General features: G+C 40.1%; 1 protein-coding gene across 2 annotated transcripts in view; it reads right to left on the bottom strand.

Moving 5' to 3' along the window:
• Nt5c2 (5'-nucleotidase, cytosolic II) overlaps positions 1 to 15,058 on the bottom strand; it is a 79,335-nt gene that overhangs the window by 19,396 nt on the left and 44,881 nt on the right. For both annotated transcript variants that reach the window (XM_027407103.2, XM_035441785.1), the window contains one exon: positions 12,957 to 13,030. In XM_027407103.2, the coding sequence (XP_027262904.1) occupies positions 12,957 to 13,030 (74 nt within the window). The remainder of the gene's footprint in view (positions 1 to 12,956; positions 13,031 to 15,058) is intronic.

Raw genomic sequence — 15,058 nt, 5'->3', positions numbered from 1 at the left:
TGACTTCAAAAGATATTTAAGGAAACAAAATATTAGTTGGCCTTTTTTCTTCTAGGATCTGGCCCATGTGAAATAGGGTTCAAGAAGGATAATTTGCTGAATATGCTCTCAAATTGAAGATAAAAACTAAACCCACTCTCCCAAACTCATCCCTAAATTGACAATTTTCTGTGGTTAGTGAGTTACAATGGATTAATTTGTCACTGAAAATTATGTCCATGAGACAATTTGAACCAAAGGTCAAATTATTTTAACATTTTTATTTTTGTTAGCTACAAATGCTACAAATTCTTGAGGAGAATTTTTGTTATTAATTTTTAAATTAAAATATAATTATATAATTTCCCCCTTACCTGTCCTCTCTCCAGTGTTTTCTACCCACTTTGTCTAAAATTGATGGCCTCTTTTTTATTACTGTTGTTTGTATATGTGTGTGTGTGTGTATGTATGTATGTATATATGTGTATATATGTTTATATATATATATACACACAAATACATAAATATATAAGTGCAACCTACCGAGTCCATTCAGTGTGGCCCGTGAGAATAAGATTTCAGGACTAATTACTTTCTTTGTATTGGATATCACTCATGGGGCTATCCTCAGGAGCGGGTGACGCTCGACCAGCAGTCATCAGCTGCCCATGGGACCTGTGAGATTTCATACTTCTACATTAGCAGGCCTACTGATACTGTCACTGTTGAGGTCTTGTTTAGGCAGCTGTACTGTTGAAGCATCTATCATGTGTATAGCTTCCTGTTATACCTAGGAGACAAAATCTCACGAGTGAAAAAAATAAAGAAAAGTAATTCTAAACCCTAAAATAAGAAAAACCCAAAATACCTCATTTTTGTTGTGTTCAAAGGGCAGAACTTCTCAAACATTTAGCTATGGTGACTTTCTATAAACTCTACATTAGAAACACTAATTTTCTTTCCTCTAAGTGAGTTCAGGGCACTTCCAGAAATACAATGTATCCCCCTTTTTTCCTGACCTGGTGTACCGGAGTCCACCAGAACCAGAATTCTTTGTGTTGGGGTCTGTAACTGTTGCTATAAACTTCTAGATTATGTTGGCCATCGAAACGGAAGGCGGATGCCGAAGCATACTAAATATATTCCTCTGATTTCTTCCAACTGGGCCAGCACGGAGAGACTGCCCTAGTCTCCGGTGGGAACCGGTTCATCAAGTTCATCTTTGACAAGACTGTCTATTTCACCTAGCTCTACATGAATCATCGAGATGACAAGCTATTGACAGCTTCTCAGCTCATCGTTTCAACAGGACACACTACCAGGTCACTGAATCATCCCTAGAACCTACACATAACGTAGCCACAGCTAAAGAAACAAGACTGCAATGCACAGGGTAGGGCTTTAGATGCTTCTTCTAAGTGCCCCTTGGAAATAAACACATTTATTCTGACCTGGCTGCAAAATGTCCTCAAGTGTGTGCAGTGCTACCTTCCGCTAAGATAAAGCAGCACTCGAGGCAGAGGCAGGCACACCTCCCTGAGTTCAAGGCTAGTCTGATCTACATAATGAGACCCTGTCTCCAAAATAAATAAAAAGTTAAAAAATAAAAATTCAACATTTCCCACAACCCCCAAATCTGCCAGGCCCATTGAACTGGCCAGAGATGCCTGCAGAGACCAAGCCATCCCTTCAGACTTGCAGCTCCATGCCTTCCTGCAGCAGCAAAAGCTCTAACCTCAGTTTTTCTCACAAAACTGTATAAGTGAATACTCCAAAGCTTCGAGCCGCACTCTTACAACCAACTCCCGGTGGTTCCAACACCTGGCCAACGGTTCAGAGCACAGATCTCACATTAACTGCTTACTTATTCTCTGAGGAGATTCTGTGGCCTAGGCCAATTTACCCAAAATCTGAAGACAAAGAAAGAAATTGCTTTAAGGGCCAGAGTCCAAAAGAAATAGGAAAAAACAAAACAAAACAAACAAACAAACAAAACCCATCACCCTGCCTCAGCCACTAGGACAGCACACAGTGTTCTCAGGTTATGTAACAAGACTATAAAGAGAACAGCCAAAGCTTTGAAAGTTGAAGCTACTGAGCGCATTTAAAGATATTCTTTACTCAATAATCTGCGAGGAAAAACAGCTCTTCAAAAATATCTGCACGCCGTGGGATGGAGCCGTGGCTCTGAGAGTAGAAGCTGTTCACCCAACCAAAGTGAGCTGACCGAGACCACGCTCCTTGGACTAAGCAAGTTTCTGCCAAGAGTCTGGAATACTTATGTATCTTTTACCATTGTCACCACGACACACTGTGTAGTAGCTTAGTAGATCTTAGAAAAATAAAGGGCAAACCTCTACAGAGGTTCTAGCCCAGCAGAGGACTGCTGCCAAAATGAGAACTCACATGAGGCAGATGCAGGTAGTGTGTGCCACTCCAGTCTTGAAGGAGTTACACTGGCTCTCCTGTTAAAAACAAAACAAAGCAACAAAACAAAACAAAACAAAACAAAAGCTGGTTTTAAAACTCTTGTGATGAGCTGGAATGGAGAGACAACATTTGGAAATTGGCATTTACAGGAGTTACCACTGCCCTCCAATCTAGATGCCTCCAACCATCACTAAAATTAACTGGCGACCACAAAATACAAGCATTGAGAAAAAAAAAAAAAAAAAAAGGTAAGTAGTGTGTATTATTTCTTTTCCTGGCACCCTGCATTAGAAACACAAGCTAAGTCTGAGAATAGAATTTTAAGCCAAAAGAGAGTTTTGTTTTCTTTAGCAGCTTTCAGGTCACTATTACAGAAACAGACTGGTAAGCGGTACTTAAGCTGGTCTACAGCATGCAGGAAGTTAAAAAAACAAAACAAACCCAAGCAGCCCCATCCTGCTCTCAAGGGCCACCTATGCTAAGACTCCCTGTGCCAATTTTCCATCTTCCAACACCTACTTTGTCATCTTGATATTTATGTACCATAACAACTATATGCTGCTAAATCTAACAATGTCTGCACTGGAATAAAAGAAAATTTACAATATTTTCATTTTGCCACTGCATATTTTTTTCTCAGTAAGCAGAATTATAATCCCAAAACAACTGAGATGAATATACAGGTGTATGCCCTAGTGTCTCACTTTATAGGCAGTCCTGGTCCCCACAGACTCCCTGGGTTGTGGGGTTTTGTTTGTTTTTTATGTAAAAGGGAAATGGTACTCATAGGAACAGAACAAATGACTGAATGTAGTATCTAAAAATATTAAAGACATTGCAACTAGGAGAAACCATCACTAACAGGCAATATGAAAACAATAATGCAGCCCAAGCATCCAAGAATCAATCATTTGTCTTTAGGCTGTACATAAAATCAACATTAACATTCTCCCTACTTAGTTATTAGGCTGGCTACACATGGCATTAGTCCTTGGTAATTATAACTAGAAAACACATTGATGGGCATTTTTGCAAGAGAAAATACTAATAAAATCTTTCAAGTGGCACATAAACAGATCTCAGAGGACTTTTTCAACTACACAAAACTACCCAGAAACTGTAACCCAGCCATACACACAGACAACAATTTTTCTCTAACCCCAGAAATTACCAATGGTCAAAAACGTTGGTAATTTAAACTATTTCAATTTTAATTGGCATAAAAATAAAGAAGCTAGATATCATGGGACACATTTAGTAATTTTTTAAACCCTCCAAGTTACTAAATATGTAAATAAGTGGCCTTTAAAATGCCACCAATATTTCCGTTCTTGAAAATCAAAATTAAATGGTAACTAGAGATTTATTTGTTTCAAAGTACCAAGCCAGGGAGCAGGAGAAATGGTCCAGCAGTTAAGAGCACTTCCTGCTCTTCCAGAGAACCCTAAGTTGAGGTCCCAGTACCCGTATCACCTGTAACGGTAGCTCCAGGGCCTACAACACTTCGTCCCATTCTCCTTGGTTACCCACATATAAGAAGCTTGCATTCTTAGGGCATTTGTGTATATTTCTTAAAAAGTATTCAGTCAGACATGATGGCACATGCATGGACTTCTAGTATTGACAAGCTGAATGAAGCAGGATTGTTTCAAGGTCAAAGCCAGCCAAGACTACACAGTGAGCACAGGCCAGGTAGGGCTACATAATAAAACTAACAAATACAAAGGCAAGCAAGCAAGCAAGTACAAATAAGAGTATTAAAAGGACGCTTACGTTAGTGTTTTTACTGTACACACAATTTCCTATTCTTTTAGAAACTTGAATTACAGAAATAAAGACTTTTAATATCTTCCTACCATAATTTCTCAGCATGTACATATCAAATGTTAGATGGATTTAGTTAGAATTCTTATTTTAAAAATTGCTATTGCTGACTTGGTTTTAAAATGTTACATGAATTTTGACTTGGTGTTAGGACAGAATTTCCAACAATTTCTGAAACTGTCATAAACACACTTCCGCCACTTGGTACTATGTATTTATATGAATGTTCTTAGCATGTTTGATTATAAAACTGAAATGTCCATCAATATGAAAAACACTGAAGATGCTCTACATATTATAGCATAAAATATTCAACTGGGGCCAGATAGGGTATACGTCTCTAACCCCAATACCAAGAATGCAGAGGCAAGTAGATCTCTGTGAGTTTCAATGCTAGCCTGTGAGAGAGACCTGTCACTGTCTTACAGCAACAAAAAAATTACAAATACTAAGTTTTCTGTATTAGCAGCAAAAAGGGGAGAAAAGTACTGTGACTTGAGATATCTATAGAGCAGAATGCCAAGACTGCATAATTCTCCTTTAGATTGTTTTTCTGCCAGTGAGTTTGGTGAGGATATACAATTGCTGACAGAAACATGATGAGTGTCCTGGACTCTAGTCCAAGTTAACAAGACACACACAGACACACACAGACACACACAGACACACACAGACACACACAGACACACACAGACACACACAGACACACACACACACACACACACACACACACACACACACACACACACACACACACACACACGTTCATTTAAATGTCAAGAAAGCTGAGTCCATTCCAGTAATAATATAATGAAATCAGAGTACATCTACTATGTATTTATTAGAAGCCACTGATCACAGTTCTAAGATACAGCAGGATTATCAGGGGCTAGTTTTTCTTAGCTTCTTTCCTGGTACTGGGGTGATATATTATTTATGATTTAATAAAGCCACTGGAGGGGCTGGAGAGATGGCTCAGTGGTTAAGAGTGTTGGCTGTTCTTCCACAGAACCAGGGTTCAATTCCCAGCATCTACATGGCAGCATCACAACTGTCTATAACTCCAGTTTCAGGGAGGTCTGTCACCTTTGTACCAATACACATAAAAAATAAAGTCAAAAATAAATTTTAAAAATCTTTAAAAGAAAATAAATCCAATGGAGATTAGAGCCAAGCAGTGGTGATATACACCTTTAATTCCAGCAATCATACCAGCAAGCCTCAGATCACACACCTTCAATCCCAGCACTTGGGATCACACACCTTCAATCCCAGCACTTGGGATCACACGCCTTCAATCCCAGCACTTGGGATCACACGCCTTCAATCCCAGCACTTGGGAGGTGGAGAGAGGAATGTAAGGCTGGAGGACTCGGGAACGAGGGGATTGCAGTCTGAGGTTTGGGGGAAAGCAGTGCAGTCTGCATATTGCCTCTGAGGATTTGTGGAGACAGGCTCACCCAATTCATCCTGAGGTAGACGAAAGATCTAGTGGCTGGATACTTTGCTTTTCTGATCTTCAGCTTAACCCCCAATATCTGTCCCTGGGTTTTTATTACTCGCGTTACATGGCACTCTTCAACAGCTTTATTCTGATGCTTCTCCCCACGCTTAGGGAAGTACTTCAAAGTACTTAGGTTTGAGATAATTGGAGTTCATCCATAGCAGCTTAATGGTATGGCATACAAACAGACAAGGGCAGTAGCTCAAATGTATTTTCTAGCTGTGGTGGTTCAAATAAGAATGGCCCCACGCTGGGCGTTGGTGGCGCACACCTTTAATCCTAGCACTCGGGAGGCAGAGGCAGGTAGATCTCTGTGAGTTCAAGGCCAGCCTGGTCTACAGAACGAGTGCCAGGATAGGCTCGAAAAAAAAAAAAGAAAAGAAAAAAGAAAAGAAAAGAAAAGAATGGCTCCCATATTTGAATGCTAGTCTCCAGGGGGCAGCACTATTTGAAAGGATTAGAAGGACGAGGGGTGCAGCCTTACTGGAGGAAGTTCCAAAGCCCATGCCAAGCCCAGGCACCCCCCCCCCATGGACCACTGCAGCTCTCAGCTACCGTTCAGTGATGGCATGTAAGCTTCCATGCCCCCACCATGATGATCATGGACCAAACCTCTCAAACTGTGAGCAAGCCCTCACAATTAGATGCTTTCTTTCTAAGACCTGCCTTGCTAATGAAACAGTGACTAAGACACTAGCAGCTCCCTAAGATTTTTTTTTTAATTCAGAAAATATACACAATTTTATCTTAGTACTTAAAATACTTGAAATAAACTATATAGTAAGACTATTCCTTCAAGATTATTTCTAGGTAAAGGTTATATAGTCAACATAGGTGGGCTCACTAGCCTCCAACCTGAGAAGCTATTGACTGTTAATGGCTTCTGGGATAGAGAGAGTCAGTTTTCTTTAATAGTGTAGTCTTTGATAGGTCAATCACACTCTAGCAGATGGTTTTATACTCATAAGCACATGAACAGCACAAATTGGACTCACTGGGTTATTTTTTTTAAAAAAGACGTGGGGAGGCGAATGCTGGAGATAAAGCTAGAAGAGCTAGGAGAAGTTGTGGGATGGGTATGATCAAATACAGTACATTAAATTCTTAAAAGGCCTAATAAAGGTGTGTATGCATCTTTAAGGAGGTTAAACTATTTGGGCTCCCTTCAAGAAATGTGGACTAACAAAGCCCCCACAGTATGTAGGAGAAACCTCTCCTTTCAAGTGGTAGGTTGGGGTAGTCCAAATGATTCTCAGAGCATAGAGACTACAAATGCTTTGGTTGCCTCTCAGGGGTTGAGGGCAGGCCCCTATTGCTGAAGACACCGAACACTTAAAAACACAAGACTCAAATAAATCAAGCTGGCCCTTATCTGAAAACCTCTTTTGTCCATTGCACCAGAAAAACACTACACAAGCTACCAAAAGAGGGAAGCAAGTAAACAGTCCTACCCAGTTGTCACAGCACAGCGAGGTGTCTGTGAAAGTGCAGTAAGTGTCACTTACATATCAGTGGTAACCAACTGCTATCTAATTAGACCAAAGGCCCATTCAACAGAAGGGAAATCAGACCTGGTATGAAAACCTAGCCATCTCCCCAGGGCTAAGTGAAGTCATAAACATTACAAAAGGATCTAATGCCACCACTGTGATAGACCAGGTAATTCCTTACCACATTCTGAAGGTTAGCCTTATATCTGGAGATAAGTACAGCTACCACCCCTCATCAAAGAAGCTTCTCTTTACAGCACGTGGAGACCACCACAGAAAAATCCAACTAGACACAATGCAGAGATCAGTGGGTCATGGGAGCCCAGCCACATCACAGTTCCTGCATCTTAGCTTGGGGAACACTGGAACACTGGCAAGATCAATGGGTACCTTAAAATGGAGGTGGGAAATCTTCGTGGGGGTCTCACCCCAGACAAAGAACTACAGGCAACTAATGACTGTGGAGAGAAGAAGAATTAGCCTCAGTTGTCCACGGCAGAGTGGTAAGCCCTGAAACCATATACTCAACAACACAGACAGACTTAGCAGGTTGTGTTTATGTATTTGTGCATAAACACACACACACACACACACACACACACACACACACACACACACACACTGTATTTAACAATAATAAAGAAAAAAACAGGCAATCAGTTTGAAAATGAGGGTGACACATGGGAGGAGCTTGAGGTACCTAGGAGGAGCTGGAGGGGGGAAGTTACATAATTCTATTTCAATTAAAATTGTTAAAAAAGAAAAAAGAAAAACAAAGATGGGTTAGGACTGTAGCTAAGTGACAGAACACTTACCTAACATTCACATATCCCTGGGTTCAGTCCCAGCACCACAAATACATGCACACTTACATGAAAGGAAAAGGCAAACTAACGCTAGCCACATTCTAAGGAAAGGCTATAATTCAAAGGTGAAGAAAGGGCATTTTTGTTCCAAGCAAGATTTTCACTTAGGGGCCCCAAAATCAAAAACCAGAAAACAAGGAGGCTTATGGTTTGTCGTTTGTTATTCAAGTTTTTGTTTTGCTTTGCATCTCTTACTGATATCTAGAGCTTACTGGACAATTTTTGTTGTCTTTAAAATTTAGACCACATGAAAAATGGAAACTGATCTAGGTTTAAATTCCATCTATGAGTTTTGAAAGTCAGTTGCCAGCCAGGTGTGGTGGCATAAGTTTATAATCCCGACATTTAGGAGGCTGAGTCAGGAGGACTGCCAGGAATTCAAGGCTAATCTGGACAATATAGTAAGCACAAGGCCAATAAAGGCTATTTAGCAACACTGCCTAAAATAATAACACTAATATAAACTAAGACAGATGCTAGTTACTGACAAGGTTCAGGACACATTACCCCAAAACAATGTCTCTTGATACCCCCCCCCAAAAAAAAACAGAAGCAGAAAGGCTATCCTTATATCCGCCTGTCCCCTCCGAAGCATACCATAAAACCTCAGGAGAACAGTTCCATGAGATGAGCTTGGTGCTAGAAGAAAGGAGTGTGCAGCGAAGGATCTGAACACATGCCTTGTCCAGTCACCCTACCCCATTAACTGTCTACTTTATGATAAATCCTATCATAAAAACACGTAAGTTCCTTCATTCCTCAGTTCTTCATTTCCTTGGAGGTCCCCATGTCATATAAAACAAAATAATGTTTTTCCTTGCTAACCTACCTTTGTTATATGGCCCTTGGCCATGAAGTTACATGGGAAGTAAAGATATTCCTTTTTCTTTGTATTACGTGTAAGCCATCTTACATCTTGACTTGGCTTTCTTTATAAATGTTACTAGTGACCCCTAGTTTAAGGAGCTATTATGATTAAAGGTACACTGTTCACAATATCTTTTTTCTCTTTTCCTTCAACTGGAGTTGAACTGGGGTTCCACCATATTTATTGTCATCTGTATTAATTCTGAGCTTAACCTGTTTGTTTTTGGATGCTAGAAGGTTTATTTCATCAAATGGACTGGCTCTGGATAGACAGTTTATAAAGGTATACTGGTCAGCTGAAGGTAAAAGGGTAAGACTAGCTCACATTGACTTTTTAAAAGGGTTTTTGAGGAGTCATCCTGTTCTTGCCTTTGCATTCCAACACCAGCCTTCCCCTGAATCTCTTACAGAAGTAGCTGAGTACACACAACTCTTACACCCCATGACAAGGCATTTGATAACACACTATTGGTAGGAATAAAATCTGTGATTGAAGACTTACAGGAACTGTCATAATGACCTAGGTAAGGTTTCCAGTGCAGCATCAATAATAAAAACCCAGAAACAGACATGGGTGTTCAAGCTGAAGATCAGAAAAGCAAAGCAGCCAAACACTAGAGAGTCCTTACCTCTATCAAGACCAAATTGGGGGGTGCCCCCGCTGCGATCCTGTCCTCAGCATAACTGCGGACTGTAATGCTCTCCACCAAACCTCTGACTGCACTGAGTTCCTGCTTTATATTCCTCTCTAGTGCTGGGATTAAAGGCATGTCATCCCAAGTGCTGGGATCAAAGGTGTGAGCTCTGTTTCTCTTTTAAATTGATTCACTCTCATGTAGCCCAGGGTGGCCTTGAACTCACAGAGATTCGTCTGCCTCTGTTTCCTGAGTGATGGGATTAAAGGTGAGGCTACCACTGCCTGTCTTCTATGGCTAACTAGTGGGTTAGTGTGTGTGTGTGTGTGGCTAACTAGTGACTTAGCTCTGCATTCTGATCCTCAGGCAAGCTTTATTTATTAGATTACAAACAATATATCACTACACTCCAGTCTATGCAGACTCTGTACTTAATACTGGAGATAACTGACACAATATTTGTGCATACTTTGTTTCCTTTTTATTTGAAATAAGAAAACTGTTATCTTTGCTGAGAGATTCACCCTCCAAGATCTTTTATGTCTTTTCATAGTTTTTCAGATATGGTGACAGAAGGCAAGTCAAGGTAAAATATTTTTCTTCAAAGTGACTTTTATTTGGATTTTTCCAGTTTGTTATTAGTTTTCAGAAATTTCAAAGACAGAACACCTTTCATTTTTATCCTGAATTCTACCTGGAAGAGGTGCTTTCCTGTGGATCTCCTTGGGGTTCATCAAAGATTCCAGGCACCTACAAGCTGGGTCCACACTGGGTACCACACTTCCCTGCCATGAAAGCAAGGCTCCAATCCAAGGTCTGCCACCTAGCAACCTGGAACTTGAAGGGGCTACATTGGTAGGCGGAGCTTCCATGCGGCCTCAGGCAAAGCAGGAAAGGGCAGAGGCACCTCCAACCTTGCTCTATAAGACAAGACCTCAAAATGGCCTGGAGCTTGACTATGTGGCAAAACTGGCTGACCAGTGAGCCCCACGGATCCTCCTTTCTCCACTGTTCCAGTGCTAGAATTATAAGCAATGGTCATGGTCACCAGTTTTACATGGCTTCTGGGGTGCAAACTCAGGTCTGCAGCTTGCACTGAAAGCACTTACTGACTTAGGCCATCTCCACAGTTTTGCCTGGTTTGATTGATTGTGGTTGGTTTGATTTCTTAAAAATAATTCATATAGTAACATAAATAGTAACATAAAGGATTTGTCTTACCAGAAAAATTCTTAAAGAAGAACAAAATGTGAGGATTCAAATAGATTAGAGCAGTGGTTCTCAACCTTCCTAATGCTGCAACCCTTAATACAGTTCCTCATGTTGTAGTGACCTCCAACCATTAAAAAAAAACGTTGTTGCTACTTCATAACTGTAATTTTGCTACTGTTATAAACTGTAATGTAAATATCTGATATGCAACCCCCAAAGGGGTCATGACCCACAGGTTAAGAATCACTGGACAGACTAGAACACATGCATCCAAAGTTAGTACTTATTTAGCAGCTACCATATAACACATTTTATACTAAACATACAATAGAAGTGTGCAGAGAGGCCAGAAGAGGGCATTGGATAGCAGAAACTATATTATAAAATGCTCAGGGAAGGGATGTGTTGGGATGGCTCAGAGGTTACAGAGCTTGTTTGCTTGCTTGTTTTTAAGACAGGATCTTACTGAATACCCTAGAACTCAGTACACAGGGAAGTCATTAGCTTGTAGCTTTGTGTGCAGTTCAGGAGGCAGAAGGAAGACTTGCTGCAAACCCCCCTCCTGCCTCCTGAGTGCTGGGATTACTGATGCCACCAGACCCTTCTTAGTTGTAGGTTTGGATAATTTGTCCACTTATTGGCTTATGAGTGTATTTGTCATTCAGGAAAGCAACTTTTACATTTTAAAGTTCTGCATATTTAACTTTTTAAAAGAGGGATCTAACTATAACACTACCCACCCTGCCCATGATAGTCTCAAATTTCTGAACTCAATCAATCCTTCAGCCTTGGCTTCCTAAGTACTGAGGCTACAAGTGCACACTGCCATATTTAGCTAAAGACAATTACTTTGAAGAGAATTTCCAGAAGATTCTTTCTGAGTATCGTAACCGTGTCTGTGTGTTAGACACATGCCCAGGTGCTCAACCTGATCTCTCAAACCTACTACTTCTTAAGTTAAAGGACAATGCTGCCAATATTTTAAACTCTGAGGAGATGTAACTACAGACTGACACTGAGTATTTCACTTATATCTCAGAGACAGACGGGAAGAAAGAGCACAATGTTAGTCTTTAAGGAGACTGTAACAATGAGCAAAAGCTCAAGCAACCATTGTGATGGGAAATGAACACATGTCCTATCTGTCAGAGACTAAGCTATTAATAGGCTAGAGAGATGGCTAAGCGGGTTAGCGTGTACACTGGTCTTTCAAAGGACCTAGATTCAGTTCCCACCACCACAGTAGGAGGCTCACAACTACGAAACTCCAGGTCTAAAACTGACACCCTCTTCTGACCTTGGTGGTCACTTGCTTTCTTGTGTACCACCCCCCCACACACACATATATGTCCACATAACTAAAAATAAAACAAATCTTCTCTTTAAAAAGAGTAAAAGGTTACAAAGGGGGGGGGGGGTAATGGCTCAGTACTGAAGCATTTGCCTACCATGACGTAGGCCCTAAGTTTGACTCCTAGCATCACAATCAAACAAACATGGAAATGGGGGTAAAAATGTTGCTGGCTCATGCTTGCAATCCAAGCATTTACAATCCCTCACCCAACCCATAATAATAAAATATTAAAAACTTTAATAATTAACTTTATGGCAGAATGAGAAATCCAAAAATTCATCTTGAAGCTGGGCATTGACACATGCCTATAATTCCAGCACTTGGAAGCAGATGCAAGAGATCCATGCAAGTTCCAAGCCAGTCTGCATGAGTTCCAGGTCAGCTTACATTGAGTCCAGGCCAGCCTGCATGCGTTCCAGGTCAGCTTGGAGTATATTGTGAAACTTGTCTCAAAAACTTTTTCTACTTTTGAAAAACAGCTTAAAAGAGTAAGAGTCAAAAATGTCCAAATACATATGTTAATGATTCATTAGTCTAAAATTTTACTAAAAAATTTTTAAACAAGAGTTTGAAAGTAATGTTAGGACTTTTTCTAACTATCTGTACAAGCTCAGGAACCAACTCTCAAGAATACTGGGTAACTTCAGTTCACATGTCTTAATGGAAAGACATCCAACAAAAGCTTCTTGCAGCCAAATAAATGATTACATGAACAAGTGATTGCTGAACTGCCTGTGGACCCACTATGTTGTATCAAAACCAGCAATTCTGAAGAAAACAAAAATCACTACTTACCAGCAAGGGTATAATCCATATCAAAACCAAAACACTTTATTTTTTCCATGGCTAAACTCCGGTTCACAAACACCCTATAAAAAAAAAAAAAGAATAAGAAAATTGTATCTTGATTAACACTGAAGTTTAGTGAAATTATTTTTCTATACTGTCTCATTTATTTTTCTGACCAACTTTATATTATTGTATATACTTAAGGTGTTTAACATGATGACTTGATGTTACATACAGTGACTACTGGGGTTCAGCAACCTCAACTTAACATAGGGTTACTTTCCCTCCTCTCTGCTTTGCCTCTCTAGGATACAAGACCACTTTCTGTGCTCATCATGTACTTAAGATCTAAGACAAATGTCTCCTAGGTAACTGCGGTTATGTATCCTAATCCCAACCACTAGTTTACTCTCTATATTTATGTAATTTTTCTTAAATTTCACATAAGTGATTTTATGTAGTATTTTTTCCTGTATTTGGTGTATTTGCTCAGTACAATGTCATTTGAGCTCATCTAGGTAATTGCAAATAGTAGAATCTCCTTTGTAAAGCTAAATCATGTGCGTATGGAGTTCATATTCACCCTGCATCTGTGGACAAACACTGTGATTGCTTCTGTATCTTCATTATTGTGAATAATGATGCCATGAACCCTGGAGAGCATCTTTACAGGGTGGGTGATCTCATTTTCCTTAAGGTATTTATATGTCTTTAATTTATTTGGGAAACCTGGTGCTACTTTCCACTGTGGACATAACAATTTATGCAACGCCCTTGTATACCTAACTATGATGTTAATTTGAACCTCCCTGATGATTAGATCATCTGTGATCCTGAATACCTTTTCATGTATCTGTTGGCAATTTAGGTATCTTTGCCTATTTTTCAACTAGATTTTCTTTTCTGCTATTTATCTTTTCCATTTAGATGAAAGGGGGTAGGAGGAGACCCAGCAGTAAGGTAGGCACAGTGCTAAGGGAGGAGAAGCATTGGAGCCCAGGAGCTCAAGGCCAGAATGGACAACATAACAAAAAACAAATAGCTGGCTATGATGCTGCATTCCTGTAACCCCAGCAGTGAAGAGTCTAAGGCAGGAAAATCACATATTCCAGGCCAGCTTGGGCTGGCTACATGAGTTCTGGGCCAGCTTCAGCTACAGATAGACCCTGTCTCAAAACAGACAGAACAAAAGTGTAAGTAAAAAACAAATAATAAGGACGCAAGCCAAGTGTGAAGAAGCATTTAGGAGTCTGAGGCAGGTCAATCTCATGTTCAAGTCAGTCTGAGATATATGGTGTAACCCTGTCTAAAATTAAAACAAAACATAACCCTCCAAGGCCTGCGGAGCATGGCATGCCTAACACCCTGAGTTCAATCCCCAGCATTACCTGAAACCAGACATCATAGTGACACACACCTGTAATCCAGGTAGGAGGAGAATGAGCACAAGTTCAAGGTCATCCTCAAGTAGGTAATGAGTTCAAGGCCAGCCTAGACTACATGTGACCATGACTCAAACACACACAGACATAGACTTTTTAAAACATCTTCACAAACTCATATACTTTATGTTACAAATTATAGTAAAATGGACATCTTTAAGAAGGACAAGTTCTCAAAGACTTGCTTAAAATAATTCAATTGAAGACTTAAATGCAAAAACTATAATTTATGTTCCTGAAAAGCATGAAAATCATTTACATCTCATGGACATAATTGCTAACACACATAGATTAGGTTCATAAATCTGTTTCTGAAAGAAATGTTACATAAAAAACTTATACTTTCCCTAAGAAAATCTAGGATTTGGGGTGGGGGTAGGGGGACAAGTTGGCAGATGCCCTTAAACCAAGAAGAAGCAAATAGATCTCTGTGAATTTGAGACCAGATTGATCAATACAGTCAGTTCCTGGTCAGTCAGAGCTACACAGAGAAACTGTCTTTGGAAGAGGAAAAAAAAAAAAAAACACCTAGTTTTTGGAAAATCATTATTTCATCTTGACTTAAGTATGGTAAGGGAAGGAAACGAGTATTAACAGCTGAAAGAGCCGGGCCGTGGTGGCATACACCTTTAGTCCCAGCACTGGGGAGGCAGAGGCAGGCGGATC

Source organism: Cricetulus griseus, chromosome 3 (assembly GCF_003668045.3).
Source record: "Cricetulus griseus strain 17A/GY chromosome 3, alternate assembly CriGri-PICRH-1.0, whole genome shotgun sequence".
In the NCBI taxonomy this organism is placed as follows: Eukaryota; Metazoa; Chordata; class Mammalia; order Rodentia; family Cricetidae; genus Cricetulus; species Cricetulus griseus.
This window is presented reverse-complemented; position numbering and strand designations above follow the sequence as displayed.